General features: G+C 43.2%; 1 protein-coding gene across 2 annotated transcripts in view; it reads left to right on the top strand.

Moving 5' to 3' along the window:
• Positions 1-1,694: 1,694 nt before the first annotated feature.
• Positions 1,695-24,687, top strand: part of LOC119496134 (pro-neuregulin-3, membrane-bound isoform) — a 403,417-nt gene continuing 380,424 nt past the window's right edge. For both annotated transcript variants that reach the window (XM_037783253.1, XM_037783252.1), the window contains exon 1: positions 1,695-4,100. In XM_037783253.1, coding sequence (XP_037639181.1) covers positions 3,374-4,100 — 727 coding nt within the window. In that variant the 5' untranslated portion in view covers positions 1,695-3,373. The remainder of the gene's footprint in view (positions 4,101-24,687) is intronic.

The following is a 24,687-nucleotide window of genomic DNA, read 5'->3' as shown; positions in this document are numbered from 1 at the left end:
TCCCCCACGGGACCAGTTGAAGGATTCTCCCGCACGCCGATGGCTATCTGCATGACTTTATGATGCTATCACGTCCTCGTAGACACACTTTCAAACGTGAAGATAAAGTCACAGTTACAAGAGAGGAAACCGTGCACGGTTTTACAACAAGCATCTTAAAGGTTGTTTTACACACTCCTGTTCACTGTTAAAATTGATTTGAGCTGAGGTTCAACCAATCAAACTGGCTGTTTGACATAATAGTCAAAGTAAGCAGTGATGCGTATCCTCAAAATATTATTAGTCTTTCGTCTTCTGTCTGTTTTACCTCCACACTATTTCCTCTTGACTTATGGGTCTATTAATTATTTAATATTTGTTCCAACTTTCTCTCACTTCTCTTCTGTCCTTTATTCCATAAATTTGTCTTTTTTTAAAAGATAAATATACAATAAAGATGGAATAGAAAAAAAATATATATCAGATAGCCAGCGTAGAGTTTAAAAAGAAAAGGATATTGAAAAAAATGCACCTGTTCATATACATACAAGTATGCATACATATACACAGATACAAATTTAGTTTCAGGGTATCCAGGCAAATTACTAAACATCACACTGAATAAATTAACAAGTGGAATTGTCGCACACCAAGAACTTAGCTCTTGACCAACTTTAAACCTCCTGATATTTATTTAAATTAATTTTGTGCGAACAACGTGTTCCACTCTCTTGTCAGTTTGGAAAACAAATCACAGGTGTGATAAAAAAAAGAATAAAACCATGTGATTACACATCAACAACAACATGTTGCAGTGCAAATAAATTAGAATCACGTGATACATACATAGTCTGGCATGTTAAAAATGGAAATATAAAGAACAGACAAAAAATAGATGGAATTCAGATGATATAAAATAATATAAAAAATATTTCAAATCTGCAATTTCACAAAAAAAGATTTATGTAATACAAAATAGACCTCAAGACAGAAAGGATGCAGGAGTTATCCCAAAAATCCAACATGTATCTCATAAAAGACAGTAGAACCAAAAGCCACAGATTGCAGCTATTCTATACAATGAGGGCCTCAAGGAACAGAATAAATGAGGAGGCTATAATTAGAAAACTAAACGTATTCATAAATTAGAGCCATCTTTTTTAAAGACTACAGGATTGCACTTAACTAAAAGACAGTTTTTCACATATACAGTATATACAGTTTTTATGCAATTGTGAACCAATTCCAGTGTATCCACATGCATACTAAACATGGCATTAAATACACTGAAGTCTGCTCTGATAATCCATCTCTCTCCTTCCTTAGTTTTGTTCAGTCCCCTCTGTGATGCCGTGCCGTGGGCGGGGCCCAGTGACTGACGGTTCCTGCATTGTGCCTCAGCTTTGATCCGTCTGGGACTTCTCGCTGGTAACTGCCTCATCTGCCGCTGCAGAGCTTTCTCTCCATCCCCCCTCCTCCTACTCTCATTATCTTTATCTGTACACACACCTCCACTCCCCTTTTTCCTAGTTTTCTGTATGCATTCTGCATCTTTACTCACTCCCCTCCCTGCTAACGGAGGTGGGCAAGCTTCCCAGTGCTGGTGCATCTAGCAGGTGCAGCCTCTTTCTCTTCTCCCTCCCACCCTCCCTCCATCTCTCTGTCTCTCTCTTCCCTAGCTCTACCAGTGTGCACACTCCACTCTGCCTGCGTTTTTTTCCCCCCATCTCATTCGTTCTCTGTCTCTCAGCGGCGGCAGCTCAGGGAGGCAGCTGTATGTGCGTCTGCAAGACAATTGCCACAGGTAAAGACAGCTGCATCGTCGGATGTTGCCAACCCCACAGGGGGTGAGGGAGCCTTTGCTGCTGCGGTAGCAAGTTCCCATCCCTGCGCGGGGCGCACATTTCTAATCATCTCCAAGAAAGCATCCTGGAGGGAAGGACGATCAGAGGATCCCAGCAACCCGACCAACAAATCACAAGCTGACTCGAAAGAGCACAGGCTTTCAGGGACTGAGGGAAAAAAAACAGCACTCCGAGAGCGAGACGAGAGAATCAGTGGGATATTTTTAAACGTTGTAGCCTCCTGTTTGTGTTTTTGCTCTTATCTCTTGATTCAGCTCTTTCTGTTTCAATCATTCGCATCCGTTCCCTGCCTCTCGTCCTCTTTCATTCTATCCCTCTGTGGTGGAATGTTCCCTGCAAATAGATGAGAAGAGGCTTTCTGAGTGCTTGCTGCAGTATTAACGGACGGTATACTGAGACAGCAGGGCGCTGAGCGGACAGCTTGGGGAAATCTGATCCACAGCCGGCTGGAGAAGGAGCTGGATCACGCGTCGCTGTTGCAGATTTATCCGCCCTGTGATACCACTGCGCGACAACACCCCTAATTCTTTTTTTCCCCCTCTCCCTCTCTCCTTCCTCATCTCCGAAGTGTTGTTGTTTGACTGGATCAGGAACATTAATTGGATTCTACTGCTTTATTGTCAGCCTCACCGGAATTTAGAGCAAAAGGAAGCAAAGTGGGTTTGGATCCAAACTATCCGCAAATAAGGAGAGGCTGATTGAAAAGCAACGGGCGACGACAAAAGACCTGATAATCCAAGGAGAGTGTTCGACAGACGCATGAACGACAGATCTCTCGCTCTCTTTCAGTTACGAAAGAGACGGATTTTGGGAGCTGAGGGACGCTGACTCGGCTAAAGCCGTTGGAACAGGCTGCATTGGAAAACATCTTTCATTTTTTTTGTCCTGCCCAGGGTGGGGAGGCAACAAGACCCACCCTGCAAGTTTCCCTCCCCTCATTAGACAATACTGTCCCATCGTGGATCGTGCTTGGAGGGGACATATATGCATGTTAAGTAGAATTAGTCGTGGATGTTTTTGCTGCAGTGACATCTGAACACTGATGCCATAGATTCCTCACATGCACAGATGTAAAGCTGTTCCTACCCACCCATCTCTCCCTCCTGTCCTTCCTTCTCCCTGCTAGAAGCATCACTTCTTATTCTTCTCCTCTGGCTTATCCGGCTGTGAACGTTCTTGAAGTTCACCGTCACTTCACTTGGACATCGGGAGTTGGGCCGGACTAAACGCGGACTAATCGGGCGATTATCCGTCTGCGCCAGCTCTCCCATTTCTCACTGGTGTCTCTGAGTGCTTGTGTGTGTGCTTGTGTGTTTGTGATAGCGTGTCTGCATGTATCTCCTGCACCCCTCCCCTCCTCGTTATCCTTGGATTACATATTTTTGTACGTGTTATTGAGCGTCCGATACCCGTGAGGTTCTTTTTTGTATCCATTTGTTCACCTTTCCTTTTGTCTCTCCTCATTGTCCGGCATTGTTGGGAACCTTTCTGCCATGTGCTACCGATGCTTAGCACAGGGTTAACCCTCAATGAGCCTTAAAGGACGGCAGGGAAGGATGAGCGAGTGTTCTGGGGCAGCTGTTTCCGGGGCGGTGATCCTGGAGGAACCTGAGGCTTCAGGGGCTTCAGGGGGCCGTGGTGAGGGCCAGGCCCAGGATCAGGGTCCCATTCGCTGTGCGGTTTGGCCTCGCCAGCAGACATGGCTGTGTGTGGTCCCCTTACTTATCGGTTTCATTGGCCTTGGATTGAGCCTGATGCTGTTGAAGTGGATTGTTGTCGGTACGGTGCGGGATTACGTGCCGACAGACCTGGTGGATGCTAACCGAATAGGCCAGGATCCTATCTTCCTCTCCAAGCCAAGCGGGATCCCCAAAAGTCCTGACACTACCACTACGACAACTACTCCTACAGTTGAAGGTGGGAACCCCACACCTAGGACTGTAACTATTGGGAAAGGTAGAAGTCGTTCCACTGCTACTACCACGACTATAAACCCTAGAGGGGGTGGAGCCTCGGGTAGCCAAGTAACCCCACGGAATCCTGTACATCGTAACGGACGCGGACCTTCGGGTTTTACTACGACCACCGCGGCGCCACGGACCACCTTCATAATTGGATCAGCAACGTCTAGCCCCTCGCCGTCCAATCCAACCGTGCTCCACGACTCTACGCAGATGTGGACCCTGGAGCATACTACTACTACTGAGACGGTCTCCACTACGCTGGTCACACGTACGCACGGCCACCGCAAAACACGTAAGTCGCTTGCATCGGTAAAGGCTTGCTATATGTTTCTCGCACATTCAGAATGTAGAGAGCGATCTTGTTTTCTGGATCGAGGCGTCAACGGAGAGCATCTTTGTTCTTTGAGAACTTTGAATTGAGTTGTCGTGAGTTAGTTTGGTTGAACAGATCAATGGGTGTTCCAGGTGTGTTACCTTTTTACTGGCTGAAGTGTGTCACATGATTGTCCATTGGGTTCTTTATATTGATGTTTGATCTTTAATTTATTTTAGTTTATTTAGTTTTTTTCTTCGACATCATTTGGCTTGCAATTAGCATGCACATGGAAATTGTATATTTGACACTCCAGAGTGATCAATACCATTGATGTGTACGGTAAGGCTGTTGGAACTATTGCAGGATTCAATAATCAATCTTTCTGTTGTGGATGTGTTCAGCTGTTTCTTCCGGGCATCACATGCTGACGTCCTCTTCAGCAACACCGTTTAAAATGGTGGCACATACAGTATAGGCCACAACTTATAGGCTCCAAACAGAAGATGTTTGCATGGTATTTGGTGATATATTGAGCAAGTCATGTTAGCATCACATGAAGCATCAGTCATGATATTGTTTTACAGATGTATTGATCAGTGCAATGTGATTACCGAGAGGATATTTCTGCGATGAAGGAAGTTGAAACAACAACATGAGAGTGTGGAGATGCACTCGTATGTACACTAAGTGGTTTGGTGTACCTGCTGTAACCTCTGAGCTTCAAAGTTGGACTATCGATGTGTTGTTTCGTTTGTCTTGTGACACTAAAAAGCTAACCGAGGCCCAGATGAATGGATTATTTGTTGCATCTGGAACAACTTGAAAAGAAAAGCGTTCTAACCCATCTGTTAATGGATGCCGACTCTTCTCCTTCTGTTTTCACCGTCTTCGTCCTTGACTCAAGTCATGCTATGCACACATGCTATTGATTGGTGCTGCAGGGATTTTTTCTCGTAGCGATCAATGACACACAGACACACACATCACACACACACACACACACATACTGTATACACACAGCTTCCTCCATGATAAATCTCTCTGCTCTCAAAATGGTGTCACATTATGTGCTGGACTTCCCTCTGCTTGTGATGTCGGTGTCTCTGATCCTGGCCATGCAGATGGGTGCAGAGTGACAGGAGAGGGTTATATTTTTAACTATGTGACCTCATGCTCTTTCCCATGTCTGGGGAAAAAAAAGCAAAGTCAGCAAGCGTTTGGTGAAAACAGGTGGTACATGCATCCCACATGCTGTCAATCTTTTCTTTAACTTTAATTATATGCACATTGCCATGATATTACACCACTTAATGTCAAGGTCTGGACTAATTATATATAATATATTCATTTGCTGAATGTTATGAATTCATTGCGCTGACCTAAATGGCTCTGTAATGGCATTTAAATCTGAGTATTGTTGCTATTTCTTTCATCATATTGCCTGTTGCAATGTGTGATATACATGATGGTGGCCATTTATCAAATTATGTATAATTACATGATGGCAGCCATATATTAAATCACTGATAGACTAAATCACTCCATTCCAGCTGCTGTGGCTCGTCTGCTTGACTGCAAAGGTGCGGCTGCTTCCTTTTGTGTCCGTGATAATGAAAACGTCCCCCGATTACACCAGAGACCGGGGAATGTTCCCGCTGATAATTAGAAACATAGAGGGAAAATTGTGTATCATTTCATTACTGGGAGGAAAAATGGAGCCCATTCATCATCATCCTTTCATTTATTAATTAATCATTAAAAAGAAGAATGTAATATCTCCAGCAAATGCTCATGAAAACCATTAAGCTGATAAATATCCAAGGGAAAAATGTCACTCCTTCTACAGCTCGCATGAGAAAGTTCTGCCGTCGCAGAATAGCCGAGCCGCTCGATAAGCCTAAACACCCTTCACCCTCCCACCCCTCTATTCTACCTCCCACATGCTGCTTTGATTCGAGAAGGCCATCATTTTCACAATAACTATCCATTATGAGTGAATGTGTTATGCAGTATTACTGAATTGCCTGCGTTGGCTTGTGCTCAGCAACGGAGAAAATTCTATTAATTTAAGTGTAGTGGGCCATCTGTGTGCTCTTATTGATGCCGTCCCTGTCTTTGTGGATCACAAAATAGAAATGGACATAGATTTTATCCCACACTGGTGTTCTCAGCGGTCTGTAGAGCTGAAAAGTGGTTTCATTACTATTGTAAAAAAATATAATATTTCTAGGGGTGAGAAATTCTTAGTCGATTAACACTCATACGATTCCATCGACTACTTGATTAGTTGATTTAATTGACAGATGTGTGAAACTCAGTTTCTCCGCAAAGAATCACACAAAAGCTCCACTTTAAATCTGGTGTTTACCCAACGCATTCTCATCCCAACTCTTCACATACCGTTTCTCGGCGTCACTTTAGGTTCAGGCAACAAAACCACTTAGTTAGGTTTAGGAAAGAACTACATGGTCGGGTTTAAAACTACTACGTTTGCACAGTGGACAGCTGATTGTAACGTGATGCACGGGACACGGACAGCGGTCTCCTGGATGAAAGCCTTATGTTTGTTGGACCCATCAGCCTGCCCTCCCACCTGCCCATTGTGTGTCTTTTTGGTCTTTAAACTACCTCACCACACTCCAAGCGCACTTTCTCGGAGCATTTGCTGTTACCGTGGATGGGTTTACATTGTAGTTAATGGAACGCCTGGTGCGGTTCATACCAGTGCTTAAGGGTTCCTTGTGCGGCGGTTTCAAATGCAGATGGACATGACTAAGCCTCGGTGTTTGACGGGCTGGGAAGGAGAACGGGCTGGATCACCAGAGAAGTGCTCATAAGTTTCTTGGACGTTATTCAACATAAAAACGGATCATCCACTAAAGAAATCATAGTCGACTTAGACCGAATCGACTGATTCGTCAACTAATCGACAAACAGGGGACGAGCCTCTTCCAAGCCATCCAAACCTTGCTCTACTGCGAGTCTGCTCTAATTTCTATGCAGCAAACGAATGTCACTGTTACCTCCAGAACCCCTGGTGTAGTGTGGTGACATTCTAATTCTGTCAAAAAGTCAAGATCTGACAACTACGGGAAGATATCAAAGCAGAGACGTCTCACTCCTCGCAAATGCCACTTTGAAAACATGATTGACGTATCTAAATCTGTTGGACCTTACAAAATCTGAAGCTATCCCCCAACGCTATTGTATAAGCTGCAGAATGAAGCAGAGATCTGGGAGAGATGATACCATTATAGGGAGCCAAGTGACCTCTGCACTGCAGGGCGAAATGTCAGACGATGACTCAGCGATAATGTCAGTTGGATCAAACAAACTGGAAATCGGATCTGAGCCCTTATTCGTCACCCCTCTTAAGATTACAAGTTATGGGCCAGTAATGCAGTAATGCATGGAATTAAAAAATAAATGAGAAATTGGGCAAGAGGACCGGCAATATTTCTGTCTCAAGGTTCATAAGTGTGTATAGCATTCATGGATAGGATTTGTTACACACAATAGATGACATATTGTATGGATGACATGCCATTTTTATGTTCCTAGAAATTAAGACCAGATGAGTAAATCCCTACAACGGTTCGATGAGAAGGCGCTGGGACTGTATTAGTTGTATATGTCCCCAATAAAAAATGCAATAGGAGCTGAGATTGTCAACTGATTCTGGGTTGTAATTGTAGATTATTATCATGATTTTCGGGTCCGTGCTCCGGAAGATGTTCTGGTGCAGTCCGAGGTCTTTGTCTCCGCGCTGAGCCACTCAGCGGGATTAGGTTTCAGTCAGACAGTGGCCCTGAAACCTAAATCCAGATTAACAGCCCATCACCATGACGGTGGAAGCAACAGAATTACATTAGCCCACCTATCAGTCACACACGCTCTACATGGGCTTACAAGCAGCCCGACTGCTGAAGGGTTGTTCTGATAGATGGTCTGTGGCGGGATGTTTTTCATTAAATGATGCTAAGGTGACATGTTTAAGGGAACGTTTTCTCTTAGGATCCCCCAAGGGTGTTGAAGAGGAAACGCTTCACACATACTGTGTATTAACACAATAAAGTGGTGCCTACAGTGGTTTCTGTGACAACAGTATAGTTCAGAGAAGGCATATCTTTTCTTAGTATTTATGGCATATTAGTCACATGAGTCATGCACTTTCACCAGACTTCACTGTGAATCACTTTTGACTTTAAAAATACCAATTAAGAAACGCACCAGATGATGCATACAGTATATTATTACACTGACTGCGTATTGTCTAAACACGTAGTTTTGAGCAAAACAAGTTTTGGATGATACGAATAAATGTTTCTCAACTCTTTGGGCAAAAATGTGTTCTTTGCTTCAGCCAAAACTCTTTATGAGGACATTATTCTTTATGATCAGCCGGGGTGATTTGGGGCTGATATCAGCAAAATGCCCTGATCCAACAGAAGCAAAAAAAAGTGTTGGGTACAGCAATTCATGAGCCTTATGAATCCCTTATATACATTATGAAACTGGCCTTCTCTCTCTCATGGTTTGATAACATGTATGATCCGCTCTGTGACACTTTGGATGCCGTAATCGGTGACATTCCCGATACCCTCGGCCCCCTTCCCTGCAATCAGGAAGAATCCAAGCTATGTTTGGATGGGTTTCAACGCGTAGTTGGACATGTCTCTCAGCTATAAATTATGGCCATGATCTCTGTTAGGCAACAAGGAAACAGGAGTTGTGAAAAAGAGGTTAAAGCAACATAACTATACTTATTACCACAACTAAACAAGGTGTTGACTGAACAAAACTGACCTCCACAGTGACACATGAGGGTACAAATAGCACAAGCTACATTCACATTTCAGTTCATCTACCGCACCACAGGAAATACCCCCAAATTAACCAAAGTTCATTTTGGCTTCCATCAGCGCTGGCCGACGCTGAGAGCATCAGTGTGCATGATGCACTAATCATCTCACAGGGAGAGATTTTAGGTTTTAAACCAGGTTTTAGGTTGTAAACCAGATTGTAGAGTTCACAATCTTTGCACTTGGATTAGTTCTCTGTGAGCTGCTTAGTAACAAGTTCTCTATGGGGGTTTTCTATGTATGTGTGTGTGACAGTGCACGCTGCTCATGCACATTCGTACACACAAGTACACACTGGTGTGTCCACTGCAGCGTGTGTCTAAGGGTGTCAATACGTATCCAATGTGTGTGACCCAGCTGTGACCTCTTGAGTAAATGAGAAGTGAAATCAGCTCCATCCTTGAAGGCTGATTGCTTCCTTGCAGCTGATGGAGCTTTTTAGGACAAAATTACAGCTTTTGAGGGAAAAGCAATATGTCAAAGAAATCCATAAGATAGCCATAGAGTGAATATAGTGTTGTGCTGCGTAAAAATGTGTCATATTCTACATACACCTGGGATTGTATCTCTCTGAAGTGGCTGTTAGAGAGGGGTGAGCCTGGATATATATATATATATATATATATATATATATATATATGATTCCATGATTATTTAATTCACATTTATGCAGGATCTTGAAAATTTAATGAATGAGTGATTGATCACAGTCTCTTAAAAAGGACCACCTTACAAGTCATTTAGTCTTAAATGTAGCCTTTAAATCACATACAAAATATAGAAGAATTGTGGAAATGGAAAAAAAAATTGACAAGTTGTTAGTCTCTGTAATCAGCGGAGGGGCCCCAGATCCCCAGGGGCCCCAAAAAGTCACAGCCATCTGTTGTGGTGTATCATGTATTATTATCCAATTTTAAAGCCCTGTTTTATAGGATTGTGTTAAAATTGAGTTTATCTTTAATTGGATTTTATTCTGTGCTTGCATGGAGGGCTTTCCTAAATAAATTATGTTAAATAGGGACTAGGGATGTGGCGATGAGGACATTTCCCCACCAGTTAATAAACTTGTGTCAACAACAGTGTTCATTCAACATTCATTTTACAAGAAAAGATGACAGTCAATATGTGTAGCACACTTACCACCATTTGATGGCTGTGTGTCTGGCCTCTACGGTTCAGTTGTTGCTGCAGAGCCGCGGGTTGCCACCCGCCGCCGCTCCGCCACGCACACCGGCTGTGACTGCTCCGTCCTCTGCACGGCGATTGCCTCATTAACGTTAAGGTTCCCTTATAGCATTGGGTTTAGATTCACGTAATGTAATCGGTGTGTGCCCGACCACCGTGTAACACGGAAACACAGACTACCGGGGCGAGCCTAATAGGGACCCCCTAACAGGTTAATCACTCCATGATTTTAGAGCTAAATGTTAAATGACTAATTGCAATTGACTTTTTTTTTTCTTCTCTTCCAATTTCCAACCAGTTCTGACATCCTGTGGTATAACTATAATATAATATATAAATAATCAGAAGGATCCTAGTGTTTACATTCCCATTCATCTAAATGATAAATGCCCATGTTTCCACATGTTCCACTCCATTTGACTGCCAAGATAACTCATAACCAACCGCATGAGTTGTTCCTCAAAGATCAAGGCGTTTTCTTTTATTTGCAATACACTTGAGTCAGTTTATTTCTCCTGCAGTTGTTGAGACTGCTGTGCCTGACCACTAACCGAACGAGTCAAACCCCATCACGCCGTCCTGATTAGAGTTTTAATTCGGCGAAGACACCGTGAGTCTAAAAGCTCCACGTCACTTTGATTCATTCTGATGAAATGTGTTGCAGAGGGGAAGAGTGGTGAAATATTAATGATGCGAAAGAGAAACATGTTCAATATGTAGCGGAGAGTGTAAATAATTGAAGATGGCCCTTTGACGAATTATCCCAGGCTGAGCAATTCCCCCGTACATGCATACTGTACTTGTTCAGTGAGTGAAGGTGTTCGGGGTGACTTCATTCCCCCACGCTGGAGAAGATTGTTTTTGGTGGTGGAAAATAATTTTTTGAGATTTTTCAGAAAACTGCTTCATGACTGCCAAGGTGGAAACTCTCCCATCTGCCTCTCTTCTCTCATTTACTGTGCTGTTCTCCCTCCCCCTCCAGAGCACATCTATCATCCCGGTCCAGATGATGATGAAGTACAAAGTGGTTAAATGCTGCTGCTAACTTCAGAGGGGCTTTTAATAATGAATTCAGGTTTCAGCTGCCTTGATTAGATGAGGCTTGCTCCGTTTCATTGGAGCCAGTGGCGGTGGAAGGATGTAAGCCGAGTTAATTCCTTTTGCTGGGATTCACCTGCCCTGCGTCGGCTCTCCGGAGGAGGCTGCCACCTGCTAGCTAACTGCTCCCCATGTCCCCGTCCTCTGAGGTGTTTGTTTCTGACTGCTCAAGGAAAACGAGGTTATCGTTGCTTTGGCTTATAGAAACAGCACGGGACAAAACAGTTAATACAACAGCAGCAGTTACCTAGAACTACCCCCCCCCCGCCCAACTCATGATGTAATCGACAGGTTATATACCAAACCCTTCATGTCTGCTCTGTCTTAAGGTCCATAGAGGGCATTTTTGGACACAAGAAGTCGCGTTGCTTATCAGCATTGGATGCTTGATGGAATGCCACCAGACACTAGACACCTGTTTGGACGAACGTTTGAATGGACGAGCTCTGGACGAAGCCAACATGCCAACTTTCTCTTACATTACAATGATTATTATATTATTAGATTACTAATGAGTAGATGACGGTCCGTCTCTCGAAACACAACGCTGCGCTACCACAATACATTTGGATGGCTGCTTACATAGACAGCTGTGGACACGCACCATTAACCCTTGGTTATACTCCCAAACAGTTGCGTACGAGGACAGTTGACGTGTGTTTATACCGTCTGCTTGGAGGACGCGTTCCACACATGCGCACTAGATCACTACTGCTTGTAGCATAGTGGCTGCGTGGAAACACAGGTCTGGACAGGTCTGCATGGTCACAACAAATTGCTGGTATGCGGACGTCCGCGGAAGAGCCTATGCACACACCCTCTGATGACGAAATGTACGTCACTTGGACCCACTTGGAGTATAACTTCGGCTTTTACCTTTTCGAAGATTAATTTCTTAACCGACTTGGCATTTAACAGACAGATGTGAGGCATACTTTTTATTATGAATAAAAAGACATTGTTATTGCTCGGTTAATTTGCTATGAAGGTTTTCTTTAAACACCTGTTTTTAGCAGCGACTAATCCATAAATGTCTCATCTTCACTCAGAAAGATTCCATAACACAGCATGTAAATTGAGCCTTAAACCTAATATTTTGTTTTCCAAATTACATGATACATCAGGGAGCATATAAGAAACACATATTGATTTATGTTGTTGTGGGTTATTAAATAAGAGAGGCTTCCAAAGAGGCAATAATCTACAGCCCTTTTCTCCCACAGCTCACCTTTGGTTCACTCTCTTATTGAATCTGTCAGCTGGCCTACAGCAGCAAACCGTTTAACACAAGTAAGCAAATAAATATCAGCCTGTTATGAGTTCAACCGTAGCCAACAGCTAGTGCTGCATGCTTGTTTCTCTCTAGTTACTTCAGAGGAGGAAGCGTGGGCCGTAACAAACAACCCCGCTGACCTGTGGATGCACCAGGAAAAAGAAAAAAAGGTCATTTGTTCAAGTGCTTGAATTGATATTTGTTTAAATTTTCCTGACAAGCAACTTGTTGGATGTCGTGCAATTTACGACACTGTCAGAAGAAAAGGACAGAAGTAGTGTAATGTTGTTATAGCATCATAAAAAACCTCTTAGGGGATGGAGGTCATGCTGGTGTACAAAGTGTTTGACTTTGACACCGGAGGTTCCCGTCTCCTTGAAACAGTTAACACAGGTTCATTGTAACATTATCCTCCCCTACCTGAACCAAGAGAGGTGGCAGATCAGAAAACAGTCATATGGAATAGTTTGGGTCAACTCTTGTAGGATAGCCTGCAACTTTAGAGGCAATACCTAGACATATTTAAAATGCCCAATATTAATACTACTGTAAAGGACGAAGACAAGATGTCGAAAAAAACTGCATTGCCAAAGCAGGAAAAGACTCGCCTTGTAACACTCCATGACCATGCACTAGTAGTCTATGTAGGAACAATGTACGTGTGCAAAATGTTTAAATGCACAATTGACCATACTCTGTTGTGTGATTGTTTGAATCTCATTTATTCGTCAATTCAATTTGATCCTCTAGAAATCCTTTAGAAAGTCATTATAATCGACCACGCAGGGTTTGTTGACGGACATATGTAGACATCGGCTGTAGGTAACATGAGCCAAGTGACACAGTTTGACCTCTCCTGGTTTTACGCTTCAAGCTCAACATATTCAGCGGTGATGCATCGGTGTGAAGAAAAGCCTCTCCCCCCTGCCTCCTGCTTATTATGCTGCTGGCACCTGGCAGTAAACAATGCTATTAGCCAAGATAAAATGCTTAGACAGTGATTATTTAACCTCAGTGTACACAGAGCTAGCAGGGAGCCCAGCGATTCAGGCCCAAACCAGTTCTAGTCCGGTATGATTTCTTTCAATGGCTGAGCCGCATGATTGAATTTTTTTCTTCCTCTACCCTGCCACCTCTCTCTCTCTCCATCCTCTCTCTCTCTCTTTCTCTTCTCATGTCTCTCACTGCCTGTCTCTCAAGGTCAGCTTGTCTGATTCATATTACCGGTCCTCCTGCTGCTGATGTTGACTGGACTCGATGGAGTACGGCTGTCCTCCACCAAAGACATTCTTAGTCGACTAACCGATTAGTAGATTTAATTAACAGATCTGTAAAACTGAGTTACTCCACAAAGAATCACCACTTTAAATCTGGTCATAAGTTTCTTGGAAATAAGTCATCAAGTTATTCAAAATCACCACTGTCGACCACCAGAGGCAGCATAAACAACTTGAATGGCAACTCTTGGAGAAACACAACAGAAGAAGAGCAACTTAAAAAGGACAAAAGAACGTCAACAATGCCGTCTTTATGCAGAATGCACACATGCACTGGCTTCTTCCTCAACACTGTGAATCCAACCTGATCTCATGGGAAGGCGTAAAATAGCACGCCATTACAAGGACATTCTGCGTGTCATGAGAACGTCATTTGTATGCCACACTACAAAACTACAGTAACGGCCACAGTTAAGTTTAGGCATCAAAACAACTTAGTTAGGTTTAGGAAAAACATCATGGTTGGGGCTTAAAAGAAGTACAGAAACAACGTAACAGAAGTACGGAAAACATGTCACAAACATCACTAACGAATGTGTAATGTCTCGTCTCCTGGTACTTGCCAACCTTGAGACCATAAAAGTAGTGAGGATTTCAAAACCATAGCGGGATGTTATCCCTTAGAGAAATTTGAGTTTCAGAGACTTTGTTTCCTGCATTCTGGTGACTTTAAAACAATGAAAATATCAAAATAATAAGTACACGGCAACAGCATTTTTATGTTTAACTTTTAACTCAGGAAAGAAAACTGAATAACTCTCCCCTCTGGTGTGAACTTGTCTCTGGTATAAACTAATATTGTTCCGTTTTTATTCATTCATTTTTTGCTCCTGCTTGAGTATTTCTTTCTCTTAGTTCTCTCCGTCTCTCACTCACTGAAGGTCCTTTTCAGAAAACAACGTGACAACGGCACCGCTGCGCTCTGGAACCCGTTATTTCCGGCGGCTTGCGTTTTGCCACGACAGCCCAACTTTGGGCGCTGCACGCTGTGGCGAGTGCAGCTCAAACATGAGCTCAAACTGCGCTGTGGCGCGACCATAGACTGCTCTCTTCCACCAGGAAACTAAATTTGGTGTAGCTGTATTTTCGTCCAAGTGGAAACAATAGAGTTTATAGACGCTTATTATTTATTTATTCTTATTCTAATCTTATTCTTGTTGTGTGCTTGATCTATCATTTGCTGCTGTAACTCAGGAATTTCCACTCCGGGATTAATAAAGTACCTACCTATCTACCTACCTGTACAGTGCCAGAAACAGGTTGGGATAACCATAAAGGGAAAAAAAAGTGTGAACATTTGCCATGAATCAGAAGAAATAAGGGAGAATTGTGACCACGGGAGGAAACCGGGAGAGGGCGATGAAAAACGAGAATCTCCCTAGAAAATCGGAAGGGTCCTGGTTGAAAGTCCTGTGTTTGTTGGTATAAAAATTGGGCTGATATCATTTTAAGTAAAGGATATGAATTATTCTACCACTGAGTCAGCACACTATTGTTTGTGCAAATGATCTTTTGAAATGAGAGCCTGATCTAACAAATCTGTTTTCCTGGCCACTCATTTTGACATCAGTACCAGCCAGAGATCCTCCCTCTCCGTTAGTAAGAGATGACGGTTCTTTGTATGTGGGTGTGTCAGCGTCTGGCAATTAAATAAATTCACTGTATTTTTCATGCACATTCTATGAGCCACCTCATCCGTCCTCTGCCCGGTGCGAGATGTAAGAGATCCCGATGTGATTGTATCCTGGTCTTTCACCACTCAGCAGTTTACAGCAGGCGGCCCCTGCTAGCGAGCCGGCCTGCATTTGGGGCGTGGGTTCTGATTATCCCGAGCTCGCTGCATTTTGCTGCGGTTATTTTTAGCTTCAAAGATTGTTGCCAGCTTCTCTCTGGGAGGCTGCGTGGAGCTGGCTTTTTTTTCTGGTGGAGGCCTTTGAGCTGACAGAGCTGGAGGAAACAAAGAAGCACAGAGGAGACAGTCGAGACGCAGACTTTAGTGTCAGTGGAAGACGGTTTTATTTTTGGAAATATTACAGTTAGGGAGGATTTAGGATGTTAAGCTCAGTGAAGAAATGACTTCCTGTGTTGTGTTTGTTTTGGGGATGCTGCCATTGTACGGTATCTTATTATGCTAAGTAGCAGCAATTGGAGGCCTCGATAATGCGAGTCTAAAGATGTAGGAGGCTATTTCTTTCCAGGAAATCAGAGCTGTTAAACCGCACATTGCTTATTATGTTACCACACGGGAGGTTTCCAGAGGAAACAGGATGCTTTCCAGAAGGTCACTTTAACCTTGATGGAAACACACCTCAATCACACACGCACAAACATGCTGGTCCTCTCAGCTCTGTCCTTGGGGCGGATGGTTACATCATTTCTCTTTCAGAGGCTGACATGGAGCATGTGTTTGTCTAGACAGTATCGGTAGAGAGCTCAGAATTCATTATTCTGTCAACATGTTTCACCATATATCCCTGTCTTTACCACTATCCACTATCCCCCATGTCTTCTTTGGGCTGTAAATAAAAACTACCAACTATCTGTCAGTATGGATTAATCCATTCATCTTTTGATCTAGAAAATGATGGACGCCCATCACAAGATCCAGAGCCTGAGATGACAAATTGTTTGTTTTGTCCAACAAATAATTCACAATTGACAAATATATTCACCATACAAGGACATAAAACAAAGACAAGCAGCAACAAGCTGGAACCAAAACATTTGGCGTCTTCCTGTGAGAAATGACTTCAACATTTATCAAAACCGTCGTCGATTAGTTTTCTGTCAATCACGTAGTTGTTTTAGTTCCTAATGCTCTTCATCTCTTTTTACCTGATCTCTCTTGCTTTCTTCTCTCTGACCCTGGGACTCTCCTGACAGCCGTCTCAGAGAGACTTTCTGTGACAAGCCTGGTGAACTGGTGGGTTGTCTGTCTGTATATCTGAGAGAGACACAGATCTACTGATGACAGGTGGACTCCCTTTGCTTTCTCTCTCCGGGCTATGTGACTCAGGATTTGAAGGGACGAAGGCAGAAAGAAGAAAAAATAATAAAAAATATATCTAGTACGAACCTTCCTATGAGCACAAGAAGCAGACAGAGCAACACGTTCTCACTCCCATCTCGTCAAATAGCGATGCTTGGTCAGGCGCTCTAGGTTCCCTTCTAGCGTCAGTTTTGGATGCGTCAGGGACGGCGTGTCAGTTTCCGCTCGTTACATTCATAGTGTCTTTTCAAAAATAAACTCATGTGTTCATATGAAATGTACAGTTTTGGCTCGTTTCTTGCACTCTCTTTTCAAAATAAACTTCAAATGCGACAAGATTACTTGGTTAGGTTTAGGGAAAGATTGTGGTTTAGGTTAAAATAAGTATGTTTGTCACGCAACTGGCATTAGTAAAGTATGCAAGTTACGTAACAAAACTAAGGTAAAATAAGTCAACGTTGACTTGGTTTCACACGGGACTCTAACAGCGGTGAAAGTCCTGTGTTTGCTTGACCCATCCTCCCTCCACATCCGTCCTATGTGGACTTACTCGCTCTTTATACTACATCAGTTGCTCTGCCCATCTAATAATGACGCCGATGGGTTTACATTTGAGTTCGTTGAAAGCCCGGTGCGTCTCATACAGATGCTAAAGGATGCCTCGATGCGTCGGTATCAGACGCCGCGGGGCACTGACCAAGCGAAGGTATTTGAGGAGTTGGGAGTGAGAATGTGTCGGACAGAGAGAGGGAGATGGAACTGTGAGGTTTTAGTAAAGTGCAAAAAGCGAGGAAGGAATGAGTGCAGACAAAAATAGAGGAGAGGCGAAGTAAAAATGGAATAATAGAGAGGAAGACATGCATTAGAGGGAACAAGAGGAGAAGTGGCTGGAGGAAACCTTTCCATCGGGCAAGATGAAGGCAAAAAGGAAACGCAGCCTCTCATCCATCTAGCGACGCTGAGCTCTCCCTCCATCTTCTCCTCTCTGCCCACTCAGTTCATTTACATTTACATTACACCCAGCTGGAGTTGATTTGGTGGCGAGTGATGGATGGCGAGGTTCTAATGCTGTTTATAGAATTGGGCTCAGGGGGTTAGCAGTGTCAGCTGTTTGCGCAGTCTGATACAATATGCTCTGCTTGTTAGCAACTAAACTGCTAGCTGCAGCGGTGGCACATCCATGTAAAGGATAGTTTAATGCCTGCTGCTTGTCATAGTAACTAGCTGGTTAGCACATCCAACATAAATCTGACAATGGAACAGAAAGAACGTTTTCAAAACTCTATTTGACCTGTGTTAGTTTTACAGAGAGGAGTCACTATTACTTTATTCAGACAGGATTAGTTCCTTAAACAATATCTGATTCTCCACATCTCATATTGGAATTCATACGATAAACTACATTAAAATATATTTGTATATATATATAATAATTAAAATATATTATCTACTATCAACCATGAATTCCATTAAAGTCATTAAATTCACATATTATTATTATAAACAGTACTCATTCTGTAATTCACTCAGAGGCGGTGTGTGAGAGCCAGACACGGCTGATCCAGGCAGGATTAAAATCACCGGGTGCATCTGTGACACACAAACATGACCCAACCTAGCCTGTCGAAAGCAATGCTGTCAGAACAGGGCTTTTTGTGTGTCATACCAGATGGCCGTTCATGCTAAAAAAAAAAAAATCTCTGTGATCTCCCTCAGATCACTGCTCAGACCCCGGACAACCCACCAGCCGCCAGAATGCAACACGTTGGGCCTCATGCAACATCCAGTCGTACTGACTGATTTACTTTTACGTGCCATGTACGAGTGATTTAGCAGAAATTGATGCAATTTTTTCATATTTTTTAAATTGAAAAGGTATGAACACAATGTACAAGTGGTCCAGACCTGTCATAGGATTCATGTTCAGTCAGTCTGCTGTTATCCAACGTGTTTCACTCATGGATTGACGTGTATGAAGCAATTTTAAGTTTAAAAATCCTATATAAATTACACTTCATAATTATGTTGATATTATCCTGTTTGCCTCTGCAATTCAAATTATAATATAATTCTAAAAGTATTCATATACTGATGGCATCATTACTTTAAATTGGCCATGGATGCTAATTTAGAACACTACAATATCAATATGAACATCTCAAACTGCTTAACAACTTGAATTATGTACTAATCAAAGGTTCATTTGTCTCTGTATATAATGAGGTCAACAGGGAGTGTATCCAGGTGCGTCATGGCTGACTCACTTCTTTAGGATGTGCGTCAGGCCCTTTGAAGAGAGCGTGTCTTTAGACAGTGTGCTGATACATGCAGAGGCAGATGAATGGGGCAGGAAGCGGAGCCTTATATGGTATAACTGGGGAGTTAATTATGCTAATTTACAATTCTCAATGACCTGTTCATCATGTTTATGCAGGTCATATACACGGTTATCTGAAGTTAGGAGCATTTGCTGAATCTGACATGGCACACTCACACGGCACGAAAATAGTAAGAGAAGGTTAAGACTAGAATACGAAAATGTTCTTGCATGAGGCCCAATGTTACTGGACGGTATGGTTCACTTTTTATTATGACTAAATCGCATTTTTTTATACCTTATATATTTTTTTTTGTGGTTTCCCACTAACAGATACAGTTGTGGTCGGTCTCATTGTCAAGTCAATTTGTATAGCCTAAAATCACAAATCACAAATTTGCCTCTCCATGCCAACCAGATAGAGCCCGAGCAACACGACCTCCTCTCCACGCCAGATAAATAGAGCCAGAGCAACACAACCTCCTCTCCATGCCGGATAGATAGAGCCAGAGCAACACAACCTCCTCTCCATGCCAGATAGATAGAGTCAGAGCAACACGACCTCCTCTCCGTGCCATATAGATAGAGCCAGAGCAACACAACCTCCTCTCCACACCAGATAGATAGAGCAAGAGCAACACAACCTCCTCTCCATGCCAGATAGATAGAGCCAGAGCAACACAACCTCCTCTCCACGCCAGATGGGTAGAGGCCGAGCAACACAACCTCCTCTCCACGCCAGATAGGTATAGCCAGAGCAACATGACCTCCTCTCCACACCAGATAAATAGAGCCAGAGCAACACAACCTCCTCTCCACGCCAGAGAGGTAGAGCCCGAGCAACACGACCTCCTCTCTACGCGAGATAGATAGAGCCAGAGCAACACGACCACCTCTCCACGCCAGATAGATAGAGTCAGAGCAACACGACCTCCTCTCCACGCCAGATAGGTAGAGTCAGAGCAACAAGATATCTTGTCCATGCCAGACAGATAGAGCCAGAGCAACACGACCACCTCTCCACGCCAGATAGATAGAGCCAGAGCAACACAACCTCCTCTCTGCACCAGATAGATAAAGCTAGAGCAACACAACCTCCTCTCCCTGCCAGATAGATAGAGCCAGAGCAACACGACCACCTCTCCACGCCAGATAGATAGAGCCCGAGCAACACAACCTCCTCTCCACGCCAGATAGATAGAGCCAGAGCAACACAACCTCCTCTCCACCATGGAACCTAGAGGGAGGACCAGATTTTCGTTTTTAATTCAGCCTTTATTGAGCAGTCAGCTTGTTAAGTGGTTAGATATTGCTGTCCAAGTGAAACTCCTCCCAGCCTGTGTGCAGCATACACTCTGTGTGCACAAGCATCAAAAACACACACACCTGCACAAGGTGTTGCTGAAGCAAGTTCTGTATGCGTCAAGTAAATGAAGACGGAGGACTGTGGAAGATGCGGTGTGACGGCGCTGTAGAGAGAGTGCAAGAATGTGTTAATAAAAGGAAACAGCAGGAACAGGGAGGACCTAAAAAGTCTATCAATCCATCCTTTTTCTAACATCAACTTTTCTAGCAGTGGGTTGCAGGGGGCTGATGCGTATCCCAGCATGCACTCAGTGAGAGGCAGGGCTGCTCACCAGGCAGCTCACCAGGCTATCACACGGGGAAAAACACAGTCAGACTTATCAGCAAATTATAACTTCCAGTTCAGCTAATGAGTATCTTTGGACTGGGAGGAAAGTAGAGCACCCGTAACAGGAAAACTCACGAATATGCAAAATCCACACAGACAGGACCTACAGTAGACAGGCTGGGTTGATTCATGTAAAGCAGAGGAGAATGGACTTCAGTCAGACACAATAATATCAATACCAACTCTATCGCCAAACAGAATGGAGACAGTGACAGACAACTGTTGGATGAATTGCTGTGGCATGTGACATTTCATCGAGCACCACCAGCAGGTCAAAGTTTTCACTCATCCACTGAAATAACTCAACATCTATGATATGAAATGACACTTAACTTTGTACAGACATTGTTTCCAGACAATGAATCTTAGTGACTCTGGTAGTCCCCTGACTTTTCCTCTACCATCACCATTTAGTTGACATTTGTGGTTTTGGGTAAAATGTCTGAGTAACTATTGGATGGACACCATACAAATGCAGTACTGACATTCATGTTCCCCCCTCAGGATGATCAGTAATAACTGTGGCGATCCCTTAACTTTTCTTCAGGTTGGTTAACGACCAAATACGTGCAAAACTAACGACATTCCCACCAGCCTCAGCTGTACTGATAAGCATATCTTAGCATGCTAACATGCTTATCTAAGATGGTGACTAGTAGCCTTTAGTCTTGTTTTAACTGTTTCATTTTGACATCATGTGTGCCTGACAACTATAGTACTGATCTGGGGTCTCATTTATAACCGTTGCGTACGTCACTTCACACGCAAAAGTTGTGATCTATAGAAACAAACTTGACGGGAGAACGTGCGCAGCTGTACGGAAACTCTGACCCACGAGGTAGCAGTAGATAGCGATCAGTCTGATTGCTTGTAGACATATAAACACTACGGTGACACTCGTAACATGCTGCAAGGTGGATGCTCCGGCACAGCGAGGACTACGTGAATGGTAGAATGAGGAGGGAACGAGTGTTCAGGGACCACCTCACCCACAAGCACCTCCATTTCTGTGTCAGAAATTAACCTTTTCTTGGTCTTCCTCCTCTCGGTAGTCGCCGTGATTCACCTTAAAGAACCACTGATCTGCAGGCTCATTTCTACGCAAAAACATTCATGAGGTGCTTTGCATCGACCAATTATGGTTGAATGTGGGCTTGTCGAGGGCGGAATATGAGGCCGATCTACGTGCGGAAAATTACAAGTGGATTTGTGATTTATTAAAAGGAAATTGCGCTCTGACAGGCACGGTTTTATAAATCAGTATATTTTTTGGCGTACGAACATTGTCTCGTATGAACGTACGCCAACATTTAGTGTGGATCCTATACACTGTTTTATAAATGAGACCCCTGGGATGGTAAAGTGCAGGGAGGGATTGTGGTTATGGTATAAAAACATAACTGTAACATAATCTGTGGCAGGAAAGGAACTCCGGTTTAATGTATACACCACCCTGACCCCCACAACCTCCCATCCTGCCTCCTGCTTCTATGGGCACTTAACATTGTGCAGTTATAAATCTGCTCTGTACACCTGTATGAATATGATGGGATGTTACTAGTCTGGTATGTATGAGCCACCGATAGCCACGCATGAACGACAGAGGTAATGACTTCAGCGCTCCAGTGGTTAGATGCAAAATTGTGTCATTGTTTTCATCATCATCATCATCATCATCATTATTATCATTGATGTTTTGTTATACAAAAATATGACTGCTTTTATAAAGCCAATTGAGGCATCTGGTTCAGATGTGCTTCATTCCTGCGGAGATGAACACGTCAGAGTCATGAGCTGTCAACACTCCATCCGCCACTTGTCAGCAATGACTGATGTCCAACGCCCGCTCTCGCTCTCTCTCTCCTCTCTCTGTTTCACACATCACAAACACACACTCGCTGCAACACATGCAAACCGCTAGTATGCACACACACACACACACACGCACACGTACACACCCCTCCCACACACAGACAGCTGGGGCGTCACTCTCCTGGCTCGGCGCCCTCAGAGGAACACTGAGGAAGATGGACAGGCAGGAGCTGTCAGCGAGGACGCGGCGACACGGAGTCGGCTTCCCACTTCAAATAATGAACCGCATGTGAAGCGTCAACTCGGCTGCAATTAGATCGGATGATAATTATCTCAGCACAAGTTACTCATCCTAATCAGGCTGTGATTTGCTGGTTGGGCTGGAGGGGATGTTGAGTAAAAGTAAAAGGCAGAGATTGATTGTTTGAAGCCACTGTGGAGTTTAGTTAATGTCTACTTTCCTACTTCTTTTTCCACATAAAGAAATCTTGTATTGACGTGACTGGATGAAACTGGTTGATCTTTTCTTGGTAAACCATGAAGAGCTACAACGGTCATACTGTAATATCTGTAATAGAACATCCACAATCTGGGATATTTCTATTTGAATATCTTTGTGTTTTGTTATTGTATTTCCAGTTGATGTTACTAAACATGAAAGTTTCCACTGAAAAACTTCTAAATATTCGTGGAATCAGCAAAAGAAGTTGTCGTTATCTTGAGCAGTGGCCTGGAAAAGACGAATAAAAGAATTTTCCAGCTGATTTTCCAAAAGTGAGATAAGAGAACTGGGTTCAATAACAATATTGTATGTATAACACAGTAGTGTATTTTCTTGTGTCACTCCTCTGTGCTACTTTGTGGAAAGCTACTGTCACTTTTTTAGCATACATTTTTAATCTGACTCTAGTATGTACAAGGAAACAAAACTGTGTTATGTCAGCTTCAAAGGAAACAGTTTTTGGTGAGTGGAATAGATTTAGACTTGCTCAAAAATGCAGTTGCAAACTTATTTTTTTCTAAAAAAATAAGACGAGTACAACTAGTCATTTTGTTTTAAGCACTTGTTTAAAGCTAGATGTCCACTTAAAGAACTGTCTTCATGTCTTCATGTCACAAAACCAGAACCTAAACCTACATGACATCACTTACACCCTGTTCAGACCTGGTTGTGTTCTGGGTGATCGGATCTCAAGTGGACAGCTCTAAGTACAGGTGTGAACGCACTCAAGACACATTGAGATCCGATCCTAAGATCACATTCAGAGCTGGTCTGGGTCACATATGACCACCTTCTTTTAACAGTGTGTAGTGAATGTGTCCTGGGCCACACTAAGGACCGCCTACTCAACTGACGTCCCGCTGGGATCCGCGTGGTCTCACTGTACTCCTCATGTGAATAGACGCGAGCACTTGTCTGCCTCGCGGCATGGAAACGGCTTCTGTGCTCTACTATAAACTGTTGGTATTGTATTAAAATATATCTTATCTATATGCTACATATCTATAGCCTATCAGACTAGGCCTGGCAAAGTCGGCGGCAACAATAACCTTATATTTTTATGTACCCGAATCCATGAATATGTAGGATATTAATACTGACATTCATGTCATTTTACGTTGCAATATCTGCTGTGTTTACTACGTGTTTATTTGCACATAGAGCCGGGAAGTGAGATCAGATCACAAGTGGTCACTCATGCCGCATGTGGAGATGCATAGTAATGCAAGGTGAGAACTGACGTACTTAGAGCTGTCCGGGTGTGTACACATCACTCAAGACGCATGTTAAAGCCAGTTCTGAACCTTTAATGTGTATTAGACGAGGCCAGTGTACCTAATAGTGCTGTGGACTACAACTGGAGAGATTATTTATGATGCTCGAGTTTAGCATCTCTCATAGTGACCATCTACAAATTACAAACAGTATTACTATGACTATAAAAATGTCACTGGCTGATTCCCCAAACAACATTAAATGGAAAGAGAAACTAAATACACTAAATGTGATATTCAGGAAATACTTCCCAATACTCTTTGTAGAAGTCAGACTCTGT

Source organism: Sebastes umbrosus, chromosome 10, assembly GCF_015220745.1.
Source record: "Sebastes umbrosus isolate fSebUmb1 chromosome 10, fSebUmb1.pri, whole genome shotgun sequence".
Taxonomy (NCBI): Eukaryota; Metazoa; Chordata; class Actinopteri; order Perciformes; family Sebastidae; genus Sebastes; species Sebastes umbrosus.
This window is presented reverse-complemented; position numbering and strand designations above follow the sequence as displayed.